The sequence below is a fragment of the Myotis nattereri genome (genome assembly GCF_964212035.1).
Source record: "Myotis nattereri genome assembly, chromosome: 3".
Lineage (NCBI taxonomy): Eukaryota > Metazoa > Chordata > Mammalia > Chiroptera > Vespertilionidae > Myotis > Myotis nattereri.
The window spans coordinates 208,449,314-208,475,893 of NC_138077.1; the positions used below are offsets into that span (position 1 = coordinate 208,449,314).

The 26,580-nt window shown below is 51.7% G+C and overlaps 1 protein-coding gene across 2 annotated transcripts in view; it reads right to left on the reverse strand.

Moving 5' to 3' along the window:
• Positions 1-26,580, reverse strand: part of KAZN (kazrin, periplakin interacting protein) — a gene marked incomplete at its 5' end in the record, with an annotated part of 789,243 nt that overhangs the window by 334,757 nt on the left and 427,906 nt on the right. Inside the window, one exon of one of the 2 annotated variants that reach the window (XM_081085625.1) lies at positions 3,022-3,265. The exons of the other annotated variant lie outside the window; for it this stretch is intronic. Coding sequence (XP_080941751.1) covers positions 3,022-3,265 — 244 coding nt within the window. The remainder of the gene's footprint in view (positions 1-3,021; positions 3,266-26,580) is intronic. 2 annotated transcript variants of the gene reach the window in all.

Genomic DNA, 26,580 nt, shown 5'->3' on the forward strand with positions numbered 1-26,580 from the left:
AGAAGATCCTGCAAAGTGCAGAGAGCCCAGATTTTCAGCAGCTCACTTTCTAGACTCTGTTACATAGCAACCATGCCAGCTCGCAGAGGGGACCAACCAAGTGGTTATTTTGTTTAAATGACACACTCACTGCGTTAACCCTCCAGGAAAACCCGAGTTTCCTTCATCAACTTACCTACTGTCCGACATCATCACTCGAGCAAAGCCTCCAATGGTGGGTGGATGCGCCAGTTTAATTCATTTTTTTTTTTTTTACATTTAAACAAAACATTTGAAAAGGGATTTAACAATGTCTCGGCAGCGAGAGCAAGAGGTGACTCTCCCCCGTAACCATTTGTGCTAATATTATTAAAAGTACATGAGCACGCATTGAATATGGGCATAATGCCCTTTAGTGAAAAGATGACTTACACAGCTGCATTTTGAAAGATACTCATTTCATTCAAAAAAACCTCGATTTGAAAAGTGATCACTCCATAGGGTCTGGGCCCATGGGATCGCACCAACCCAGACAAAACCGAAACAGAAGACTCCTAATTCGGGACAACAGTCAGGAACCCCCAGAGCTGCGCCGCGGGGGGCCCTCCTGGGATGTGTGATGAAGATGCAGGAGGAAACCAATCACCCCGTGTGCACATTCACTCCAGAGAACCCAACGCTGTCCTTCAGGAATCCGGAGGCCCGAGCAGAAGCAGCTAGCAGGCCCCCTCTGCAGAGGGTTCTGAGCTAGCAGAACGCCCAGAAAACAAAACAAAACAAAACAAAAAAACCCCACAGACAGTAAGTCACGTGAAAAGCACTGGGTCGAGGTCCTGTGGCTGCAGGAGTACATGACACCCCCCCCCGCCCCCCGCCCCGGATGTATAAGGGGGGCTGGTTTTCTTTTCAACCATCACACCAGTTCTAAATTCACATCAATGAGGGATATGCGGCCAACAATTAAGTTGAGTTCAAACCTTGAACATTTTGTTTTCTGATTGTGAAATCACGAAATGGCCCCTAGCAAAGGGTTTGAAACATACCAGTGGTACACAGAGGAGAAATCAAGACCAGCTTCATCCAGCCACCCACACGGGCGGGCAGGCCGGCCCCCAAGAGCACCAGGGAGCTGCTGGCTCCGTGTGTTTTTCCAAGGAGCAAGAGACCTGAAAGCCATTTCCATTTCCACAGCCTTGTGGGTTTTTGCAGGAAAAAAAGCAAAACAGCCCCCTGTTGCTTCACGACAACAATGCCACCGTCAGCTAAGTATCTCCACTTCCACGTGGAGCGGGCAGACCACGGCGGCACCGACCCCCTTAGCATGCTCCGTCTGCAACCGGACCCCAGACTCGAGAGAAAAGCCACTTAACTTTTCCTCGATTGAGGAAGGCGGCAGACGGTGGGAAATACACCGGCATTGTTCAGTCCCCTTTAGCGTGGCTTCGGATTCTTAGCAAACTGCCGAGCTCTTGGCTATTTCTTCATGTGGGAAGTGTCCCTGCCTGTAAAAAGTACAGCATTTGCCATTCCCCTCCCCCGACCCCCAGGTAGCAGCAAAGAGCATCTTCTGCACACAGTGACATAGCAAGTGGGAAATGACAGAATACAGACAGCCGCCTTGAATACCGCGCAGCAAACACCAGCGCACAGCACCTTCCCACCATTACGTCATGGCTACTTCGGGACCAGATGATGCCCCAATTCCGGAGACTTCAGAGGCGCTCCTGAAGTACCAAGTTAAGATCTGATGTGGGATTCAACACAGAACTGCTAACAACCAGGCTTCACAGCTCGCGGCCCCAGGAAAGCACCCCCTCCCTGGGAAGGGAAGGCAGAATGGAAACGGCTGGAGAGCCGGCATTCGGCATTCCTATGAAAACAGACTCCCAACTCTTAGGAGAAGCTCCTGAAATAACAACAAAACCAACCAGGACATCCTTTTGAGCCACTGGTACCTCCTACTTCATCAAGTGACATGTTTATACAAGTGACCCTTCTGGACTGTATTTTTTTTTCTGTCCTGTTCTGGATTTCAGCAGTTTAGTTTACAATTCAGATGATATTTATAACCAGTAACACCCGTTTCTTAAAGGGCAATTAGGCAAGAAAAAAAAGAAAACAGGAAAAAGAAAAGAAGAAAAAGCCTGAAAAGCCAGCTTTGAGCATTTTACTTTGCAATTCCCAGAAAACACACAGGACATTTCTTCTGGATGCTTCCTCCCCCTTTAGCCCTTGCAGGGGGTGTCAGAGGTCCATCACTGTCAATGTCAGCACAGACCAGCTGTCTCTTTTCCCTCCCCAACTGCACAGAGTCCCTCCCAGCAGCCCACCAGCCCACCATCTAAGCCTTCATTTCGACAGGCGCCCATCACTCAGCCTTTGAGATCTAAGATCTCCCCCTGCAAAGTGCTCTTGGTGTTTATATTTGCTGGAAATTGAAACTCCCTGCTGAGCAGGGGCATCTACTGTTGCATTGATATTCCACTGCCCGCGCGATCTCAAATGGAGAGAAAATAAAGTCCAGATGCAATGGAGACAAGGGCTTTGGCATCCGTGGAGAAAAGTGCACAGCGGCGCAATCCTCTACCCCAAACACCACAGCAGAGCCTGGAGCTCGCTCTAGGGGAAACAGTCATCCCAAAGGAAGCAGGCTCTGGAACCCGGGGAGCGGTGGCATTCGCCCCTGCCTCGGCGGGGGCAAGGGCCCAGGCATGAAAAGTTTGCCCAGGGAGTGGGGCCTGTGTGCTATCTAAGGGCGCTTTCTGCTGCCAGAAGGGGCCCGCTGGCTGCATGCCCCTCCTGCCGCCCTGGGCCAGAGTGACCCCCGAACCCGTGCACGCTGCGCCCGGGTTGTCGTTAATGACAGCAGCCTGCAACTCCTCGCAGGGCAGCCGAGGTGGCCACTGCCTGACGGAAAGGGTTACAAGCCACATGCAAGGCGATTTCCCCCGGGTGTTGGGGACACCAAGCCTCGGGCCACCTCCGAGCCCGGGTCCTGCTCGCTCGCCTCTCCTCTGCCAGGCGGGCGCCAGGCGATCCTACCTTGCACGCCGAGCTGGTGGTTCTCCATGTTCGCCACCGCCGAGTCCGCCGCCGAGGTGCCGGCCGCCGCTCCCGGGCCCGGGCCGGGGCCGGGGCCGCCGCCACCGCTCAGCTCCGCCAGTCTCCGGTTGGTGGCCGTGAGTTCGGCCCGCAGGTTGGTCACCTCCTGGCTGGCCGCCTGGACCGCCCCATCGATGCGGAGCGCGAGCTGCTTATTGTCTTCCATCATGCTCTGGATGTTGGCCTGGGGGCGAGAGAGGTGACAAAGAGCTGCATGACGCGCGGGGGGCGCGCGGCCGGGCCCCCCAGGCTCTACCTGTTGGGTCCCCCGCCGTCCGGCTCCCCCGCGCCCCGACCCCCAGGCACAGGCAGCGCCGGCTCCGGGCGCAGGAATGACAGCGGCGCCTCCAGCCGGAGCCGCGGCGGTAGCGAGGCGGAGGGGGGAGGAGGAGGAGAAAGAGGAGGAGGAGGAGGAGGAGGAGGAGGAGGAGGCGGAGGAGCAGCCGCGCTCCCCGAGACCCCGGCGCCGACAACGCTCGGAGAAGGACACCGCGCCGCCCGGCACTCTTCAATGGAGCCTACCATTCGCCGCGCGCTCCGGAGGGGGCCTGGGCTGGCGGCCGGGCGCACCCGGGGCCTCCCGCGCCCCCCACTTCGGGGACACACCCCCGGAGAGGGCGGAGGCGGCGGGAGGCAGCTCTGAGTGCGCCGAGGTGGCGCCCCCCCGGCGAGAGGCGGGGAGGGCCTGGTCCAAGGCCGGCCCTGGGTCCCCTCCCTGGAGCGGTGGGGCGGCCCCCGCCCTGGCGAACTAGCGCCCCGCGCCGTGCAGGGCTGGGAGGAGGTGGGTGCTTGGGGGAGCGGGGTGCTTGGCGAAGGGGCCCGGGAGGGGAGCGGGCAGGGGCGCCAGGGGAGGGCAGCCTGCGGAGCTCGGGAGTGGAGTTCTTGCCTTGCGGGTTCCTTCACACGCGGGGAGGAAACTGCCGCGGGGAGCTGGGCTGGTGCCCCACGCGCCTCACTTTCCACCCCCTCCCCACGCCCCCTTCGCTGCCCCACCCCGCGCTGTCCTCCTCCCCCAAAGGAGCACTCCATCCATCCCTAGACTGGCCACGGGCGCCCCGTCCTCCCCTCCTACCTGAAGCCCGGGGTGCGCCCCAGGCGGAGGGGTGGCCTTAGCCAGGTCCCAAGCTTCTGAGCGGGGGTGGGGGCGAGGGGGGTGAGGCCAGGAGAAGACACTGAAAGGCGTCAGTGGGGTTCCGCTCTGTCCTCCTACCTGGAGCAGGTTGGAGCCCAGCTGCCTCCCTGACCCAGTCCCTTCACAGAGACCTGAGGTAACCTTCAAGTTGATCAGCCCATCCAGCGCCTCTTTCTCCCAGAGCACAGGCTCTGCATTTTTCACTGGGGCCCTGGATTCCAGCCACCAGACCTTGTTACCATAGCAAGCTTCATTCCATGCAAATAGGACAATTTAAAGCAGCCAGTAACCCCTGCACCGCCATCCAGCTGGTCAGCCCTGGAGAGCAGCTCGGAGCCCACTGCGGAAGCCCTCGGGCACAAACTGAGCTTGCCCACCCGGGATGCAACAGCATTATTGGAAACCTACTGTGTGCAACGTGCTCAGTAGGCGTCATCGTCTCTTTGTAGTAAGGATTCTTATTCCCATTATGAAGATGAGGAAACTGGAGGCGGGGGCAGGTTAAAGCAATGTACCCCCAGGTGCCCACAGAAACCAGGTGAAACCAGGACCAGAAGTTGGTGATCATCTGATTCCCATTGTGCCTTCGGGAGAACTGGATGCTGGCCTGTTGTTTTCCTTCTATAGGGGACCATAAACATATGCTCTTGCTCCATCCCCTGTGACCACTAAAGAGGCCAGGAGGGTATTCGATGGTGGAGCATGTGGCAGCACAATTTTCACTCTGTCCACTCTACTCAATAACTGATTGGCTGGGGATGGACCCCGACCCAGCCTCATTAGCACGGGTTCTGACCCAATGGGCCAACAGAGGCGCTTAGACTTCTGGGTGTGTTTGTAAATCAGGATTGAAGTTTTTAGTTAGTTTATGGAGGGGCATCGAAATGATAGAGCTTTGTGGGTCTTCACAAGGGGAGTGGCCTGGCGCAGCTACTATGGAAAACGTTTTGGTGGTTCCTGAAAAAGTAAAATGTAGAACAAACACATAACCCAGAAATCCCACTCCCCAGTATCTACACCAAGGAGGGGAAAACATACTCAGACAAAAATGTGTACACAAACTTTTACAGAAGCACGATGCACAATAGCCAGAAGGTGGGGACAACCCAAATGTCCCTTAAAAAAAAAAGAACAAGCACATTGTGGTATATCCACACCGTGGAATATTCACCAACCATGAAAAGGAACCTGAAAAGCCTCGATGGGCATCCATGTGGATAAACCTCAGAAACGTTATGCTAAGCGAAATAAGCCAGACACAGAAGGCCACATGCTATCTGATTCCATTTATATGTCACAGCCAGGGAAGTTACCTCCGTTGATACAGAAACAGATCCATGTGTGCCAGGGCTGGGGGAGGACGGACAGGGGAGTAACTGCTTATGAGCACCCGGCTTTATTTGGGGGCGATGAAAATGTTCTGGAAGCAGACATAGGTTGTGTAGCTCAACATCGTGATTGTACAAAATGCCATGGAATTGTTCATTTTAAAATGGTTAATTTTATATTGTGTGAATTTTACCTCAATAAAAAGTCAATGTATATGCAAATACAGGAAAAGGTGGGGGAGGGGAGTATCCTGGGAACAAACCTGAGGAAACGATTAAGAGCAGCTCTATTTGGAGAGGGGTGTGTGTGTGTGTGTGTGTATGTGTGTGAGATGCTCACACCTCTGTACGTGTGTGTGAGTGTGAGAGTGTGTGTGAGTGTATGAGACGCTCACACCTCGGTCCAGCCCTCATCAGAAGGCAATGGTCTGTTTCCAGGTCCCTCTCCCACTTCCCTGTGAGCTTCCTCATGGAGGAGGTGCTCAGGGGTGACGTTAGTCATCTATGCATCCTGGCCGCTAACCTAGAGCCGGCATTCTGCAAATGAGCGTGTGGGAGCGTGTTTGTGTGGTAAACAAACTGACCAAGTGTTACTCATTTTCCTCTCCGTGGGATTATTCCCACTCACCACAATCTTAAAGTCAAGGCAACACAGAACGCCCAACAAAGACAAGGAAAGCGAAGACCATTCCTTGGGCCCCTTCTCATCTTTGCCTCCTCGTCCCCACTGTGGTACAGCCATGGAGGTTTCCAGAAACTCACTTTAGACACTCCTAGGGTGCTTCCTAGAATTTTAAAGAATTTTTTTGAGAAATGTTTTCTTAACATGAAAAACGGGCTTTTCCCAGCTGTGTCTCCTTCCTTATATTATTCCACATACAAAAGGACCAGCTCTCAGCAGAAGGCCTGAAATCAATTAGCCTCTCGAATCTACTTGACTTAAACCAAAAAGGTTTCTAGTCTACCTTCCTTCCCCAGCAACGTCCATCACTGCTCCTCCCTTGGTCACCTCAGGTCAACTAGTCACAGAAGCCCTGTCCTCTCCCATCTGCCTAACACCCCATGGGAAGCCCACATGCCCATCTGGGGGCCAATATGCATCTACAAATCATATCTTGGGAGACACATGCAAGCTACTGGGGGAGGGGCTCAGAGCTGTCTGTCATCCATAGCCCTCCCTTTGGGGTCCACAACCATGAGAATTGGCAGTACTGTGCATTCCGTCTCAGGATCCAACCTTTGTTATGTTCCTAAAGTAGCCCCTGCCTCACTCCTCAGTACGCTGAGGTTAAGAACTGAACTAGGCCCAGCTGGTGTGGCTCAGTGGTTGAGCATCAACCTATGAATCAGATCACGGTTTGATTCCCAGTCAGGGCACAGGCCTGGGTTGCAGGCTCAATCCCCAGTGTGGGGCATGCAGAAGGCAGCCGATCAATGATTCTCTCTCATCATTGATGTTCCTCTACCTCTCCCTTCCTCTCTGAAATCAATAAAATATATATTAAAACAAAAAGAACTGAACTAGGAAATGAAGTGTCTGCTTAGGGACTCACTGTCATTTTCCCAGCATCACTGGTTGTCATCCCTCCCTCACAGCCAAACACCATCCGAGGCTCAGACGGGGCCACTGCTGGTCCTTCTGCTGTCACTGGCCTTCAGCAGTGTTTGCTGAGTGTCCCGTCCTTCTGAGCAGAATGAGCAAACTGGGCCATGCGTGTTTGGTGCCAGTCAAAGCTGGTCTGGGCATTTTGAGAAACCAAAACCATCCTTGCTCAGAGAGAGAAAATGCCTAACGAAAGCCAAGGCAAAGAGCCTAACGGTTAGGCAAACTCATTAGTCAACAGAGCCAAATATCAACAGTACTTCTTCAAAATAGACTCGCTCAGGCCGAAAACCGACTTCTGCGCATGGGCCACGAAGTTTCAATTGCACTGTACGTGCGCCCACACGTGGTATTTTGTGGAAGAGCCACACTCAAGGGGCCAAAAAGCCGCATGTGGCTCTCAAGCCACAGTTTGCTGACCATGGGCCTAACTAACCCATTGCTGACAGCAATGTCCTATGCACCTCCCTTCTCCTATGAACAGAGTGACCTTATGATTTAATGTCTAAACTGGGACGCCATTGAGAGCGAAAGAGGGTGCTATGAATCCCGAAGCCACGACAAGCGGCGTACATTGGAAGCGACCCAGGAAACCCCATATTGATGGCCGACAACCAGATGATGCGATTTGGTCCTATAAGGCAACCTTGGGATCACTTCCTCCAGCACCCCCATGGTTGATTGATGGAGAAGCGGAGGCCGAGAGACAGGGAGGAACCTGGTGGCCATGTTGGTAAAGGAGTCTGGCCACAGGGTTAAAAGCCGAAGGTTTTAGAAAATGGCCCAGCATCCCATTGACACGTACCAGGCAGGATGGACGGTTAGGCTCCTGCCAGCCCACTGGTGCGCGTGGCACCTCCCACGCACTGGATGCAGAAGAGGGAGCCGGTGGTCATGCACAGTCTGGCCTCTGACCTCACCTTGCACAAGCTCCCCCCAACTCTCTACACTCCACCTCAGGGCCTTGCCTTCCCCTGCCTCTGCCTGGACTCACCTCCCTGGCCCTCTGCATCTGTTTCCTTCCTCTCCCTCAGGTGTCACATCCCGCGCTCACTTATTTCATCGCATGCGTTGCCCTGGATCACCGTTTTGTTTGTGTACTTGTTCATCTGCACGACAGGCTGAGGGTGTGAGAGGTGAGTCTCTGTCAGTATGGCTCCCTGGGGTTGATCCAGAGGTCGCAAGGCCATCCTGCTTATTCTGCTTTATCTTGAATTCCATGGAATTCAGAAGAAATAAATGCCCTTTTCTGGAGCTAATTTGATGGTTTCTATTGCATGCAACCCAATGCCCAGGCTAAGATGCACCCCCTCCCAGCACCACCACATGCACCCTCTGGCTGTCTGCGAGCCACCAGGAGGCAGGGTTCTTGCTCGGTTCTTCTTGCTCCCACGGCCTGTGCTCAGTGGATGCTTCTCCAAAGAGTCTGTGGCTGGCTGAGCAAACTCATCCCTCCGTCCCCCATAACTTCACATCCACAAACATACTTGCTTCTCTCATTAAAACCATTTCATCTTCGGTCTGCCCCAGGAATTCCAGCCACATCCTACTTTCCAGAGTACTCTCAGATCGCTCTTCCTATTTTATCCTCGCAAAGCCCCTCAGGTAGAGGGGGTACCTGCACCCTGCACGGGGGCAGATGGCGACACCGAGGATAAGGGGTTTGTCAAGTGTGTCAGCTGGGGACAGGACGAGGAAATCTACGTGTGACCCAGTTTTCTCTCTGATTCAATCAGAGGCCTGGTGTCTGCCGGGCTCAGGGATGGGAGGCAGCGTTCAAGTGCTCCCCCCTTCAAGGTGAAATTCCTACATGGGGAGGGTGGTGAAGGGCAGGTCTGAAAGAGAGGCCTGGGTGTGACAGGGTTAATGCCCTGAGGAACCCTGATGCTTCCTGGGCGGGCATGTGGCTGCCCACAGGAGCCACGGAGAAGGGTGGTCCTGCCTCCTGCACTTCACCTTTAAAGGCCACATCCTAATGGTGTCCCCTGCCAGGCTCTGTGAAACACACCTCTGGCTGCAGGCTGGTTCCCGTGCTCCTCAAAGTGAAGGTGAAGACCCCTGACCTGGGGTCCCAGGAGATGCCTGTGAAATGTGGATCCAGGGCCCACTCCTGACCAGGCAGCCACTCTGGGGCCGTGCTGGTACCTGCTTGCGGCGAGCTGCCCAGGAGCGTCTGTGCAAGGTGGAGTCTGAGCTCACTGCTCTGGGCACCCAGGTTCTCCATGAGCGCCAGGACCCTTCTGAGCCGCGGGAGTGGCTGCGAGGGCTTCCCTCCTTTCTTCTGGATGCGGGCGGTTGTCCCGCCTTCCCTCAGCCCTCCACTGAGAGTCCCTGGGGACCCAGCCTCCTGCTCTGCAGATGGATGCTCGTGTATTCAGATGGTCACGTGCGGATCCCGGCCAATCTAGGAGATGTATCTTTGGTACATTCACACGGTTTCCTCTGGCTGAGTGCGTCTGAACATGTGCTCTGGGGAGAAGGGAGCAGCGTCTCTGACGGGCCACCGGGGCTCCGGGAGAGAAGACCAGGGGGGCTGTGGAGCCATAGACAGAGGAGAGTGTGCAGGCAGTGAACCCCAACAGCTAAGCCACATTCCCTTCCCCACAATGTCCCCCATGCTCCCACCATTACTCGCCCTCATACCACAGTCGTGAATGAAGGGATGGAGAAAACGAAACCAGGAGGAAATAGCAGGGCAGAGGACTGTGGGGCTTAGGGACTGGCTCACAGCCATCAGATGGAAAAGTAAGTGTGCAGGTGTGGATTATATGTGTGTGTGTGTATGCACAGTCTCACACACACACACACACACACACACACACACACACACACACACTCATGCACTGCACAATGGACCACATATGCAACAGTGGTCTCATAAGATTTTAATGGAGCTGAAAAATTCCTGTCACCCAGTGACATCGTAGCCGTGGTAACGTCACAGCACAACTCATTAGTTCCGTGTCTGTAGTGATGCTGGTGGACACACACGTGCTGTGCTGTCCGTGGTGTAAGAGCACTACATGCCCCATCTTACCACACCTTCCCATGTCTAGATACACAAGCACCGCGGTGCTAGAGTTGCCTACAGTATTCAGTACAGCACCGTGCACAGGCGTGTAGCCTGGGAGCCACAGGCTGCACCACAGACCCAGGAGTGGAGTGGGCTGTGCCCCCCAGGTCTGTGCAGGCGCCTCTGTGATGTTGGCCCAGCAACAACGAGATGGCCTAACGACACCTTCTCGGGACCTCCCCTGTCGTTAGGCGACGCGTGGCTGTGCGTGTGGACACAGCACAGTCATTAGGCTGAAGAGTGGCCTTCTCCTCTTGGCTCCCAAGCGGTCGCTCATCTAAAAGTCTGAAGGCTGGTCAGGCATCCCTTCTGCGTGTGTATTTAACCAACCCAGGCACTTCTGTGTGTTTTCACTCGCAGACAGCTCTTCAATTCAGAAGCTTCTCTGTATGAAATAGATACATTCTGAGCGTCCACACTAACCACAGAGGCACACACATGAGCAGATACACTTACAGCACCTATTTCTTGAGAGAAGTGCAATTTTTTCTTGCTTGAATGTTCCCTGGTTTTGTGATGTGTTTCTCGTGGGGTGGTGGTGGTGGGGGGATTGCAGAAGAAGGTGCATTGTGGCCTGGGCTCTAGGCTCTTGGCTCTGTCATGGTCTCCAGGAGTGACAGTGGGCAAATAGCACAGCCAAGAAAAATACAAACCCTTGGACAAATGTGTCCACTTGTAGAAAACCACCACTGCACCCACAGGACTGGCCCACGTCCAGGCACCTTGCTGTACCCCTGTCCTCGCACGCCGTGGCTGTCTCCATGTGCTGGGAGTGGTTTTCCTTTCCAGCCCACAGAACAGCCTCCGGGAGGTTCCCTCCACAAGGCGAAAGGGAATCCAGTCAAGTCTGCCAGCCACAGGTCTTCAGCTCTCATTCCTCATCTCAGCGACGCCCCCTCTCTATAGCCTACAGGCTGGGGAATGCCAACTGACGTCATCAGCGAGCTCCCCCTTCTAGGAGGGCTCTGGAGTTAGACAAGGGTTCAAGTGCCAGCTCTGCCACTTACTAGCTATGTGACACTCAATGAGTGACTTATTTCTCCGAGCCTCAACGTCATCAGCGAGCTCCCCCTTCTAGGAGGGCTCTGGAGTTAGACAAGGGTTCAAGTGCCAGCTCTGCCACTTACTAGCTATGTGACACTCAATGAGTGACTTATTTCTCCGAGCCTCAACGTCCTCATCAGTAGAATGGAATAACGTTAGCTCATCCATTTATTTCCCCTCATTCAGGCCGAACCCTCCCAGTACTGAAGATGGGGTTCCTGTCCCCTTTCACAGATCAGGACGCGCCTCGGGCTCAGAAGGTTTGCTCACACTTACCCAGCCGAAAAGTAGCAGAAGCAGAGCCAGGCCCAGTGCGCCTGATTCCACGGTCTCTCTTCCCCGTTTACCCCTCTGGTACACAATACAGTCTCTTCCCTGTGTGCACTGACGCGCCAAGGGGTTGTCTGTGTCCCTCCAACCCCACGCCCTCCGCCCTGATCTGATGGGAGACGCGGGCAAGGGAGTCGATTCCGGCTGCCTGAGCTTTCATTCCTCTGGGCCCTGGGGACCCACTTGGTAAATTAGTTCCTTTGGTTCATGAAATGGTACCCAAGTGGCTTGAAATACTTTACAGACCTACCCTAAGAGGGAAATTTATTCTTTTCTCACGGATGGCGTTGTTCTTGTGGTCTCCATCCCATAAACATTGTTTTCTCTGCTTTCCAGGATGGTGCGGGCGGGGTGGGGGTGGGGGGAGATGGGGATATTTTTTAACTGAAGTGCATTCGACTCGCTAAGGAGCAGAGAGGGATTTTCCAAGAGCAGGATGTTCAGGATCACTTTCTCCCGTGTTTCGATCTCTCTCTGTCTCACCAACGGTATCTTCAGCAGGAGACTTCTTCCCACTCATCCCCTCTCCCGCCCCCGCTCCTGGCTCAGGCTCTCTGAGCTTCTGCTTCGCTCCTCGTGCATTTCTCTCTACTCGTAGCTGCTTTCTGCACTAAGAACCTCGCTCAGGACCAGTCTTTCTCACCAGACAGCGAAGAACAGCGTGGCCCTCACTCAAGGCCACTGAGGAGACACTGTTAGGCGCCGACCAACCAAGGAAATTAAGATCCTAACACCCTTCTGGGCCCCTCGGCAACTTGTATGATCCTTTCTCAAGAGCAGATGTAGCCATAGGAGGAAAGGGCCTTCGGATCGTGGTGGAGTCACCCCAAACCTTTCCAGCACTAACATGCCCTGCGGGGAAATATCGATGAGCCAAATAGTTCGGACTGTTCAGTCCACGAAGGACCGTACCTGCCCCCTCTGCCCTGACATCCAGGATTCGCTGTCCAATTGTCTACATCATTGTATTCAACGTTAGGCTCATTGGAATAATGTGTCGCTGGCCAATACATTGTGAAGCTGCCATATTTATCTCAATGGGCTGCCCCTTTATCTGTTCACCTGCCTTATTCAATGTGGGGGACATGTAAAATGATGTCTGATCCGCATCTGGAAGCACAGGCTGCGTGATCAGGCGTGTGTGCAGCTCAAGAGGCAACTGTGTGTGCTCAGAGCCATGTTGGTTACAGCTCCTTTGGTCAGCGTCCTCAGCCGTCTGGGAGTAAAATGGCACAGACACCTTTGCCCAGGGACAGCTGGCTGCCCGGCTAAGGTGAGGGGCTCATGTCTCCTCTCACCAGGCATGCCACGGGGTCCATCCCCAGCCCCTCGCGTCATCAGGCCCACAGTGCAGGAACGCATCTGTCCAGGCTCTGAAAAGGCCGTCTGGCATCAGAGGTGACACCCTGGAGAAAAGAACCGGAGCCAAGTTCTTCCCTGGGCCTGAGAGGAGCTGGTGGGGGGGTGGGGGGCGCGCTGGGGGAGTCCTGCAGAAAGTCACCAAGCACTGGGGGCCTGAGAGCTTTGGGTGAGTCTGAGTCCTCTAGGCGGCATTTGGGAAGAAAAGGACAGATTCTCGTCCTGTCATTCATTAGAAGTGTGCACTTGCGTGTCTCCTGAAAGGCGGCCAGGACCCTGGCCAGCCCACAGAGCACCTCTGTGTGTGTGGTCCCCCCCCCTCACCCCCCAGTGCAGCCCTGCCTGAGGGCACGGACTCAAAGAATGGACCCGGTGCTGGTGGGTGAGTTCCCGTGTCACCACCAGTTGGATTGTCACCTTCACTTAGAGCAGTGGTTCTCAACCTTCTGGCCCTTTAAATACAGTTCCTCATGTTGTGACCCAACCATAAAATTATTTTCGTTGCTACTTCATAACTGTCATGTTGCTACTGTTATGAATCATAATGTAAATATCTGATATGCAGGATGGTCTTAGGCGACCCCTGTGAAAGGGTTGTTCGATCGCCAAGGGGGTCGCGACCCACAGGTTGAGAACTGCTGACTTAGAGGGTTTCTGAGGCAGAACTGGGTAATACATATATATTTAAAGATCTTTTGTTATTATCGTTTTAGTTCAAAGCCGCATATGCTTTTACAAACCCATGTGAACTTTTATATGAAGCACGTCGGATGAATTTATGAGACATTTTTCATTAACTTTGAGTGACGGTATAACCCTGTTCTTTTCCAAAGTCCTAAACTTTCCCAGAAGAGAATAAATGAGCTGACAGATTCTAGCTTTGCCTGAAAGTGTGCACGGATAACGATGATAATAATTTTAGGGTGTTCCTTCATCAAACGCAGTGCTAAGAGCTTAACTTACATCCCTTACAACAACCCTATGAGGAAGAAGCTGCCATTAGCATCCCCATTTTACAGATAAGAAAACTGTGCTCAGGGAGGTTAAGTCACGCCCCCAAGGTCATACAACTGACAAGTGGCAGGGCTGGGACTCGGGTCAATGGGATGCCAACGGACACCACCTACTTACTCCTTTGCTATCACCTCCTTACACCTAACGTTGCCCTTTGAACTGCTGAACCGAGTAGGAAAGACGGGATGTATATACACAGCGGAGGTGAGAATGACAATGGAACAATAAACCTTTTTTCTGGGAGATGAGAGGACAGGGAATGAGGATATGGATGCAGTCATTAGTCATCTGCCCCAGGAATTCTTAGCAATTCACTGGCAGAAACTTGAACATCCCTGTTCAGGCCTATGAAGCTTGGAGCTTCAGCAGGTCTGATTTTTTATTTTAATGCACAGCTCTGTAGTTTTAATGATTGGCAAGTGAGCAAAGACCATCATCCAGTTTGAGGACTTCAGAATTTTAGATCTGTAAGGGACCTCAGAGTTCACAGGTCAAACATGCTTTCTTTTTTTAAATTTTTAAAACTATATATTTTTATTGATTTCATAGAGGAATAGAAGGAGAGAGACTGAAACACCCATGAGAGAGTCTCATTGATCGGCTGCCTCCTGCACGCCCCACGCTGGGGATCGAGCCCGCCACCCGGGCCTGTGCCCCGACTGGGAATCGAACCGTGACCTCCTGGTTCATAGGTCGATGTTCAAGCACCGAGGCGGCTGGGCCAAATGTGCTTTCTTTACAGCCAAAGAAACGGAGACACTGGGAGACACTTGGCTTGCCCAGGCGACCCAGACACGCAGGGGCAACGCTTACTATTATCATCATTTGTTTCTGTAAGCGAGCACATGGCCATGGGAGAGGCTCAGTAAACATCTGCCGAAGGAAACTGCATGGTGGCCTTTCATTCATCTGTCCTAAGGGCACATCAAAGCACACAGGAGCTCCACTTCTGATCGCTCTGTCGAGAAGCTCCAAACGCAGTGTGTGTGTGTGTGTGTGTGTGTGTGTGTGTGTGTGTGTGAGAGAGAGAGAGAGAGAAAGAGAGAGAGAGAGAGAGAGAGAGAGAGAGAGAGAGAGAGAGAGAGAGGTGGGGGGAATCTCTGCTCTGAAGCCCCCCTTTGATCTCAGACTTCTTCTTCTTGAAAATGTTAGCACACTTGGCAGCCGATCCTTCCAGAAATCAATATCCAAACCTTAAAAACCTTCTTTGGTTATTCCAACAACTTAAAACAAACAGCAAACCTCTCCTGCGCTGTCCCGTCTGTCTCGGCATCCTGCTGGGGAAGAGCTGTGTCTATTTAAAACTGACTTTGATCTCTCCTAAAGGGTCTGGTTTCTCTGCACGCAGAGCTGTGGGCTCCAGACGGTGTGTGCAGGCTGAGAGGGTGCTGGGGCCCGGCTGACGCTGCGGTAATTCTAAGAGACAATCAGCCGAAGCCGGCGTTCCCTGGGGACTCGGGCTACATGACACCGTGGCTGACATCGGTGTGGGGGGCCGGGATGTTCTGCTGTGTCAGGAATCACTTAGACGCTCTGCTCCTCCTCCTTGCCCATCTGGGGATAGTTATTGTTCTAATCCCTCACTCCCTTCCCATCCTGGAATTACCCGGCTGCCCTCTGCCTGGGGACCTCTCACTAGGGCAGGCGGAGAGCCTTCCTCGGCCTCTTGATATAGGCTTGGCCACGTGACTTGCTTCAGCCCCCGGGATGTGAGGGGACGTGCAGCAAGCAGAGGCCTCAGTGTGGCTTGACCTCTTAGGCGCCTAGGACCCTCCACGAGAACAGGCCCCAGGTAACTGCCTCCTCAGTCTCAGGCCCAGACTGAGCAAACGTGAAGCAGACCCTACAGCCCAGAGTAAAACCCAGCCAGACCCTAGCCCCGCCCTCTCCCGGGTGCAGATCCATAAATGAGAAAAACAAATGTCACCGTCAGCCCTGGGCCGAGGCTGTGACACAGCAGAAATGGACGGATACATCCCTGGACGTACAGGTGTCAGCCCACCTGCAGGTGAAAGAGAAGCAACGCGCGCCGGCTTAGATACCGGCGGGGAGCGGGCTGGCTCACACAGCTCTGACCTCGGCAATCCCAGAGCTCAGGGGATGCCGCCAGGTCTGCCTTCTGGCTCCTCTCTGCACGCTGGCCTCGCTGCACAGTCTCCTGTGCAGGTGGCCTTTCTCTGCACAGAGGCGGCCGGAGGGCCCTGCAGCCCCCTTCCTGCATCCTACTCGGACCACCTCAGGGAAGACGCATCTCTCTTGTGGCTCCCAGGGGAGAGGTGGCCTCCCCTAGGCCAGTGCTCGGTGCTCCTGTGACCATGCCTGTGTGTGCCACCCCCGAGGCCTCAGGGAATCGGGTGGGTGGCCCCACCAGAAGCGCAAGGAGTAGGAAGGCGCCTGTGCCCACGGGAGGGAGAGTGACTGAGCAGAAGGAGACAGACCGTGGGCAGCCCAGGCAATGGAAGTCCACGCCCACCACACCCTGCCCAACGACAGCTCTGGCTGAGTCCAGCGAGTTATGATGGTAACGTGGACGAAGCAGAGGGCAAAGGGCAGAGGGTGGCACACAGAGGGAGGTGGAGGGCGCTGGGGACGGTGAAGGCAGAAGGTCAGGCTTGCTGACAGCAGGATGTAGCGCAGGTGAGAGGGGGAGGCGTCGAGGATGGCGTGAGGCTGGGGTCCGAGCACCTGGACAGGTGGGAGCTCACTGACTGGGGGAGGCTGTGGAGGAGCAGCTGTGGGGTGAGGGTGTTTGCTAATTTTGAGACGCGTATTAGACATTCAAATGGAGATATCAAGTGGGCAGTGGGCGGGGTCCCTGAGTCTGAGGGTTGGGCGATGGATGTGAGCTGAGAATATGAATTTGGGAGTTGTCGGCATCTGGGTGTTATTCAGAGGCATTGGCCCGGATGAAACCTCCTATCAAATGCATGTCGATGGGGAAGAAAAGGCCCAAGCACTGAGGTCGGGGCATCGAGAGAAACAGACACAGGAGACTGAGAGACGGGAGGGGCCCTAGCTGGTTTGGCTCAGTGTTGGCCCTCAGACTGAAGGGTCCTGGGTTCAATTCCAGTCAAGGGCACGTACCTCGGGTGTAGGCTCAATCCCCAAGCAGGAGGCAACCAATCGATGTGTCTCTCTCTGTCTCTTCCCCTCCCTTCCTCTCTAAAAAAATCAATGGAAAAAGATCTTCAGGTGAGGCTTGACAAAAAAAGAAAAAGAGAGTGAGAGAGAGAGAGAGAGAGAGAGAGAGAGAGAGAGAGAGAGAAGACTTAGCTATGATATACTGAGAGCCATGAGGGTAAAGGAGGCCTGGTTTAAGCCATCCCACAGGTCAAGTAGGCGCTGAGGGTTGAAGATTGACGAAAGGACCAGGCAATGCGGACACTGGTAGCCCCCTGACGAGGGATGTCACAGTTGGGAGGATCTGGGAGGGGGGGGAAGGGGGGGTGATGTACAAAACGTTTAAGCCCTAGTGCATAGTAGATATTCATTAAATGTCAGTCCCTTTTCTCTTAATTCTTTACTTACTTACTACACAACTTGTCCAACTCACAGCTACCAGTCACTTATCCTGAATCCCCCACGTCTGTTAATAGCAGCTCACAATTCTTCATTATACATGGCTATGCTAGTCACATCTTTTAAAGATGCAGCGATGGTGCAAACTGAGCGAACTACAACACGATTTAATTACCCTGGAAGTCCCAGAGATGGCCAGCCAATCTGCAAATATCCTAACAGCACACCATAAAAACGATGTTGGAGTCCTGTCGCTATGAATAATGATCGGTTCTAATTATCTCTTACTTGGAAATTATATGAGCACATCCACCACACCCCCTACCCCCACCACATGGCAAAAGGTCTAGATGATGCCCTAGAAGTGAATGGATCCAGTTTGAAAGATAGCAGACAGAATCAGCCGGGTCCCCTGCCCCTGCCCCTGCCCCTGTGAATAGCAGCCAAGCAGCCTTTCGTGTTCAATGAGAGGCTCTGCCCAGGAACACCAAGAACTCCTGCCAGGCTGCCCGCGAGACCCCTGGGTCTGCTCCCCCTCAGGCAGCACACCAGCCGGGCAGCGTCCCGTTCATTTCAAACCAGACAATAAAGGCGTGCTTGAAAAAACTGCAGTGTGGTCAAATGTCTGCTTATCCTAGCATTTCTGAGTATACTCAGGAGGTGGTGAAAACTACCATTTTAGAGCATTAATATGTGTCAGATATCACACCGAGTACTTTACATTTCTCCCTTCATTTTATCATCTCAAGATTTAATTATTATAACAATTCCACGAGGTGGATATTATTAACACTGTTATAAGCTGAGGTTCTAAGAAAAATAATTCCGAAGGTCACGTCGTTGGTCAGTGGCAGAGCAGGGGTTTGAAGTCAAGGAGAACTGATAGCAAAGCTGGAATCTAAAGCTCCTCTCAGCGCTGCCTCCTAAAAAAAGATGGATGTCTCAAGCAGAACATTTAGGAGGTTCTGCTGTAACAGTCAGCTCACATTTTTATTCGTCAGGCACTGGGGATAAAAAGAAAAAAGACAGCGTCTTGGTCCCTGCCCTTAATAAGTATATATTATACTCTGCCATAAAGTGGGAATGATAATACTTACCTTCGAGGGTCGTCGTAAAGTTCAAGTAAATTAATAGATATGAAACGATTCTCTTTCCTAAGTGGAATGAAGAGTGTAATAGAAAGCTCATTTAAAAAAATAAATTCATAATTCACATTAATATCAACATATTTTAAGGTGCTGAATCAAATCCTAGCAAATAGCCAAATGTACTGCTCCTTAAGTTTCACTTGTATATGAATGGACCAATTTCCTCCCAAAGAAACATTTTTTTTTTTTTTTTGGTTGTTGTTGCAGTTGACATAAATCTACTCTGCTCCTGCGACTTGGTTCATTGAAATTCTTTCCTTTTCAATGAAATAATCACCCAGAATTTTTAAAAAATGTATTTCCATTAGTAGACTCCCGAATAGATGACCTCTGAGATCATGGGGTTTATGCAAATTTTTTTCTGATCTCTCTTTATCTTCCTGTGTATCGCTCTCCCTAAAAATTCTGTCAGTTGGTGTATTTATGTTCTTTTCTCATCTCCTTGTGCCGCTATTTACAATAATGAGTCACAGCTGAATGGGACTGGAATATCACGGGCTTCTTTTAACAAATGCCAAGAAGAAGGGTGCTCCTTGGTAGGAAAGGCTAATGCATGACACCAGTGTGGGTTTCCACCAGGAGCATGAAACGGAACTTGAAATCCCCCTTAGTTACTGTCCAGGCCTTGTCCAATGGGTTTTTTGTTTTTGTTTTTGTTTCAGAGAGAGGAAGGGAGAGGGAGATAGAAATGTCAATGATGAGAGAGAATCACTGATCAGATGCCTCCTGCATGCCCTCTACTGGGGATGGAGCTGGAAATGTGGGCATGTGCCCTGACCTGGAATCGAACCGTGACCTTCTGATTCATAGGTTGATGCTCAACCACTGAGTCACACTAATCAGGCTGGTTTTTTTGTTGTTTTGTTTTTGTTTTTAATCCTCACCTGAGGGTATAATTTCCATTGGTTTCTAGAGAGAGTAAAAGGGAGGAAGGAGGGGGAGAGGGATCGATGTGAGAGAGACACATTGATTGGTTGCATCCCCCATATGTCCCCTACCGGGACTGCGGAACCTGTAACTGAAGTATGTGCCCTGACCGGGAATCAAACCCACTACCCTTTGGTCCGAGGGCTGACACTCTACCTACTGAACAAACCCAGCAAGGCTGGTTTTTGTTTTTGATACAACCTCGTATTCTCTATGAATAGCAGCGAATATGCATTAAGCACTCATTATGCATCTGATCTGTAGGAGTTCATAAATCCCCCAAGTAGGGGATATCTACTCTCATTATCTGAGAAAACTGAGGTTTTTGAAAGGTTGAATAACCTCCCCAACAAGGACACGGAGCCAGTGTGTCAGAAAGGTGGGATTTCACCTAGAGCCTGACCTTGTGACAGGCTACGGGCCCCAGCTCTGCCAGCTGGGAGACCTCAGGCAAATCACTTTGCTTCCTAAACTTTAGTTTTCTCATCTGTAAAATGGGGATGATAATAATCACTGGATGGGAAAATGCTTTGAACATTGCCCAGGAAGCTAATGATGATTACCATCCTTGGGAAGTGACCACCACAATGGGGGAAATCAATGAATCAATCAATGGAATCAAAGATCACTCAATACATGGGCTCAGGTTTAAGACTAAAGCCAGCTTTGTTTAGGGAGCCCACGTCAGCACTGCCCAAGTGCTCACCACTCGCTGCTGAGGCGTTGGTGCCACAGCGGCTCTCATGTCCTCCGTGACCCGAGGTCACCTCTGATGTCCAATGCCACCCTTGGAAGTCAACCCATAGCCACCTTTCAAAGCTACTTCTCACCTCCACTGCGTGCCAATGAGATTAGGTTTGCCGCCCTGTTTGATTGGTGGCACATTTCCAAGCGGAGGGTGTCTGTGGAAGCAATCTTTATGCTCAGATTTATTAAAGCCACTGTTGGCTTAATGAATTACCGCAATCCAATGAGCCCATAGATAGCTTGTATTTAACTTTTATGTGGCTGCCTTAGAAACCAGCTTGAAAAGCAGAAATCAATGATTGTGACAAAATCTCGATACAATTTATTTTGAACGCCCAGTTTGGGATTTGATGTATGCCGTTGTCAGATATATTTTATGCTCTCGGATGAATTTTTATACTTACTGATTAAAGGGGGTTAGCAGCATCAGTAGGCTATGATTTGACAAACTTAAAAGAAACATTGGGAAAGTGCTCCCATCCATTACACACTCGTTTCCAGCCGGATCCGGGCCACATTTTAATCAGCGGCACTCGTAGCTGCATCTCCAAACTACCAAGAGAAGGTCCTATTTACCAGTCCTTAAGTTATTTAGGAAAAATGCATTTAATTAATTACACTGAGTGTGAATATTTGATTTGCCAGTAATTGGGTGGGGTATAGGCAGGAACCCGGCGGGATGGGAGGAGTGGACAAATTGACTAGAAATCGGCCCATTGGAGACTTTGGCCTCAATCAGTTATTGTTTGCCCTTGGATTTTTTAGTTTATTTATTTACTTTTTGGTAATGCACCAGTTACTATTTAGAAATACCTGATCATAAGCAACACCTGCGGATTAGCATGGAGTTCCTATTTAGAGAGGTGTCTAGACAGAACCTAAAATAAGAACTTAAATCTTCCGCATTCAGTGGCAGCAGGCCATCAGACTCTCAAAGAAACCAAGATCAGGTGGCTTCTTAAGTTTTCAGACTAAGCAACTTATTAAACAGATGCCCACAAGACGGGATTGAGGGTGGTCTGGAAGGTCATGACCTGATAGATACATTCCCTTCAGACTGTTCCTTTCATTTGTCCACTCACCCATCACCAATGCATCTACACATCCATTAACATATGCTTCCATCCCCCCACCCACTCATCTACCCATCCACTCACACATCCATTTATCCATCCATCTACCCACCCACACACTTCCATCCATCCATCCATCCATCCATCCATCCATCCATCCATCCATTCCACCTCTCTCCGCTCCATCCAACCATCCACCCTCTCACCCATCCTCTGCCACTCACAATCCATCCATTTATTCATCCATCCATCCATTTATCCATTGTCCATTCCCCTCCCCCCCATCCTTCCAGCCTTCTAGTCTAACTTACATTTATTGAGCGTTTATTTTGTGTCAGACACTCAGCTCAGCTTTTGTCATGGATAACCTCATTTCGTGCTCACCACCACCTGTGAGGTCCAATACTAATATCACCTCCATGTTACTGATGAGGAAACCAAGGCTCAGAGAGGTTTAGTGACGTAGTCAAGTCACACAGATCATTGGAGAAGGGTAGGGACTCATCATGTTCATCTCCCAACTCAAGTCAAGAGCTCATATCCCTGCCACTGCTAACCTGGCTGCCTCTGGTAAGAATGCTGAATTGTCAAAGATTAACCACCTTAATATCTGAAAAGAGAAATGCCCACCCACCCACCACATGTTCACCTAAGGAATGAGCTGTCATCCATCGCTGGGCCAGGCACATGCTAAGTCCCAGAGATTGGACAAGGAAGGCGTAGACACTGTCCCCCTTACCTCACAGGCTTGCAGGCTAGAAGTGACACATAGCGGACAACGAGTTAGCAGCTTTATTTGGAGGCTTGAAAACCATTATCCGTGGGGTCGGAGAACAACCTGAACTCTCAACGATGTATTACTAGCTCTTTAAGATCCTGCCTCCTGAGTGTCCTTCAGTTCTGCCCCCTCCTCTACTGGACCACAGCCACTGGCCTAGGTCAGGTACTGGTTACCTGTCCCCTTGTCACTTAGATTTGGGCAACAGCTTCCTCACTGGTCCCCTGAGCACCTCTTCCAGTCTTGCCCCTCCCCCAAACAACCGAAATTCCATCCTGCTGCCAGAGTGGCCTGCAGGGGCTATGGTTTAATCAGTGCTTTCTTTGCTTAACCTCTTCTATGGATACTCACTATCTTTAAGGACACACCCAAACTCCTTTATGGCATAAAGGGCCCATGAGGACCCAGTCCCTGTCTCTGTCTACTAATTGCTCACCTGCCTGCATCTTTCCACCTGCTGTTGGCTCTGCCAGAGCCCTCACCTGGGCATCTCCCGCCCCTCCCCCCTCCTCCCCTGTGCACTCAGAGAAAGCCCTGACCCGTCCTCCCAGAGCATCCCAGAAGCCTTTGCATCACAGCACTTCCTCCTGTGCCCTGTAACTGTCAGCTTCCTCGACTAGGCTGAAAGCTCACGAGGGCAGGAAGGAGTCTCCCCTCACCTTTGCACTCCTGGTACCTCAGCCTCCAGCCCTGCCCAGAGTAGGTGCTCAGTGCATGATGGATGAACGAAGGCAAGGCTCCGTGTGGACAGAGATAACTTGTCTGGATCTGTACAAAAGAAAACTCTGTCTCATGGCTGTGGATGAAGTGCTGGGAGACAGCGTAGACTGTAGCTTCCTTGTGCTGTAAGTGAGGAAACTAAGGCCAGAGGAGGCAATGGACTTGCCTGGAGTCACACAGCTAGGTGGTGACTTGTTCCCATCCTAGTTAGCATTCACATTTATTTTTCCCAAATAGAAAACTCTCCAGAGCCTCTTTACAGTGTTTGAGATGCACACCCTAGAGCTGTCCATGGGGAACTTTAGGTCATGAAATCACAGCGACTTGGAATAAGAATAGACATTTTTAGAGGAAAATCAATGAGACCAACAGGAATGGTTGGACCCAGATAGAACCAGAGCTCTGAGCCACCTCTGGTATCAATAATATATTGTCTTAATGAAGGTATTTTCTCTTAACTGAGATGTTTCCTGTTTTAAGTACTAGTTGCAGGGACCTGAATATCTCCTTTTTTCTCCATCCCCAAAAGTGGTAATCTTAGGTGGAAAATGCACTGGTAAACTCAAGTTTAAAAATCGTATAGACAGAACGTGAGAATGTTGTTTGCCAGGTTTATAATATCCTTGCACTTGGCTTGCCTTGAGTTCTGCCCTGTACTCATTTAGTTTGGGTTTAAGAGTATTTCTAATGCTTCCATTTTGCAGAAAACAGGTTTACGGGAAAGCCTCAAGTAGAGTCCTGAAAATGTACTTGGCTTTTTACAAAGCTTTAATTTCTTTTTGATGAGTGCACTCTGCAATATTCGAAATTGTTCAGCTAAATTTCCCTAAACACACGCAGGGGCTCAAAGGCAGCGTGTGGGAGGCTCTGGGAGAAGTGGGTTTACTGACCCCACCGAGAAGAAGTTAATGAATCAGAAGTGGACTGCTTCTCACTCATGAAATAGGTCGTACAGGCTGATGCTGATGGGCACTTGAGCGGTCTGTTACATTTCTGGTTTGTTACATCACTGCTTCTGCAGCACTTGAGCTGGTCTGTTACATTTCTGGTCTGTTACATCACTGCTTCTGCAGGGTTTCTCCAGGTAGCACATGGGCTTTCTGCAGGACAGGGAGCACCTTCTCGATTTCTTCGGTGTCTCCATCCAACAGTGCCCAGAAGAGTGCTAGGTATACAGTTAGCACTGAATGCTTGCATAAATGCTTCATCTAGAAAGTGCGCACGCTGACATACATAAATAAGAGTCCAAGCAGCGATTATTGATTCTGGTCACCCTTGGCATCTCCAGTTCTCCCCAATTTTTTTGTCCCAGAGCAGAGGCACTCAGTTGCACCAAAGAAGTCACAGATGCAGTTTGCACACTTCTTAAAGGCTGTGCACGCTCCGCCCGGTCGTGGGCAGTGGCTGCATGAGCCGCAGGAATAGGCTCCTGTGACTGGGCTGCTGGCTGGGACAAGAGGCCAGGAGGTGAATGCATTGGAATCCTCTCTGTTCTCGCTTCCCAGGCCTGAGCTGAGGCCCAAAGTCACACAGACCAGAGGTGTGGGGACAGGGAAGTGGCACAGAGGGTCTCCTACGGGGGACTAGGTGAAAAGGAAACCCTTTAGAAGCCCTGAGCCCTTCTCGCCGAGGAAGGCTCTAGGAGCGGACACTGTGCAGCCTTTCTCTCCTTCCCCTGGGTCTGACCTGGTGCCAGCACCTCCCGGGGCCCCTTGGGCTGATGGCTGGCCTGGTGAATGCACAGCCTTTGTCCCATGCATCCCTACTCTGCATCAAGAAATGCAAGGCCCCTAACATTCCATTGGCCGCCATTGAAATAACCTGGAATGCCATGTTTGCATGTCCAATGCTGCAGACTGAGTCATTCATACATTTCCCACCCACCCGTCCAGTGAACGACGAAAGTGACATGGCCTGCCTCCTAGGGGCTGGTCACAGAGAGCTGTGGGAAGGACGGAAGAGGCACCTTCTGGAAGCTGCAGGGGGTGGCCTTCCCAGAGCCCTGGCTGGGCCCTGACCTGCAAGCAGGCTTCCCCGGAGGAGAAATGAAAATCATGTCCCCCTAGGCCTTTGCACAGGAGCGGGCCGGCTCTGGGTTCAATTCCAGGGTCCTTACATTGCGTTCACTGCCAGGTGCTCTCTGGTGCCAACTGGTGGCAAGTGCTTCTTCTTCTCTGCTTCCTCCTTGCTTAGCTCCAGCCGCCAGCGCCAGCAGGTCAGAGGGATGGATCATTTGATCAAAGGTAAATCCCCGTGGGATCTGGTGGAGGGGAGGTGCTCCCTGGCCTGGATTCTCACAGCCCGTGGTGTTCCCCATTCAAGCAGCACAAAGGGATGCAAAGCAGTGGCTGCCTCTATGGGAGGGGAGGTCTCTGCTCCCACGCACTGCCTCAGCCTCCCACCAGTTTGCCTGAAGACTCCTGGCGGGCTCACGTAGCATAGGTGCGCCCAGCCATTGATCTCCCAGGGGGCACGCAGACCAGCTTCGCCAAGAGAGATTAACCCCCCAAAGGGCCCATCTCACTGAATTAGGCTAAGGCAAAAGCAGGGGTGTAGGAGTCCTTGGCAGTTTCTGCAGAGCAGATTCAGGGAGCAGAGGACAGACTTTCAATGCCCACAATCATGGGCAATAACAACGCGTTTCTTTCTCTTTGGTGTGCTTATTGCACGAAGGTGGTACTGTGCCAAGTCTTTTAACTCTAGACTGAACTTTATTCCTCAATAGTAGTTAGGGGAAAAAGAAAAAAGGAAGCAAAAACGTTGTGAAAAATTGATCGTGTTCACAGTTCTTAGTTTTGAATTCTATGTACGTTTGGCAAGGCTAGATTTAGTCTCATTTTGTAAAACAGAGAAGAAGAAATCCGAGTGAAGGACTTCTGCCACGCATAGCCCTTGGGCAGCAGTAGAGTTGGTGGGGGATCACTCAGGGGAGGTCAGGCCGTAGCAAACTCATTTGTGCATCAGAAGCTGGTTAGAGGTGAGAGTTCTGAGGGTACAGAGCACAGGGAGAGGCTGGGGTGGGGCCAGGTAGGTGGGCAAGGACTCAGAGCTCAGGAGTGACGGGTGGGGAAGCCCAGGGCGGCTGGTCACAGAACAGAGGCATTGTGGAGACACTGGAACCTTCACAGGCTGCCGGTGGGGAGGAGGATGCTGCAGCCCTTTGGGAAACCAGTTTGGCAATCACTCGAGATGTTAAACGGATGTGCCACGTGACACGGAATTCCACTTCTAGGTATACATCCACCCTGGAGTAACGCAGACCTATGTCCACACCAAGCCCGGACGTGAATGTTCCCAGCAGCATTGTTCACCATAGCCAGGAGGCGGAAACAGCCCCCTGTCCACCAGCTGATGAATGGGTCAATACAATGTGGTGTGTCCACACAATGGACTACTACTTGGCAGTAAAAAGATACAAAGTACTGGCTATAATATGAGTAACATCTTGCTCAATGAAAGAATTCACGCACAAAACAACACCCACCATGCTACCTGCTTGAATGAAATGTCCAGAATCGGTGAAACCAAAGAGATAAGAAGTAGGTCAGTGGGTGCCTGGGGGTGGGGAGCTGGGGTGGGAATGGGAGTAAACGGTTCTGAGGTTTCCTCTGGGAGGAGGACAACGATCTGAAATCAGATAGTAATGATTTCATCATTTCTGTAAATATGTAGAACATACTTGAATTGTACACTTAAAATGGGTG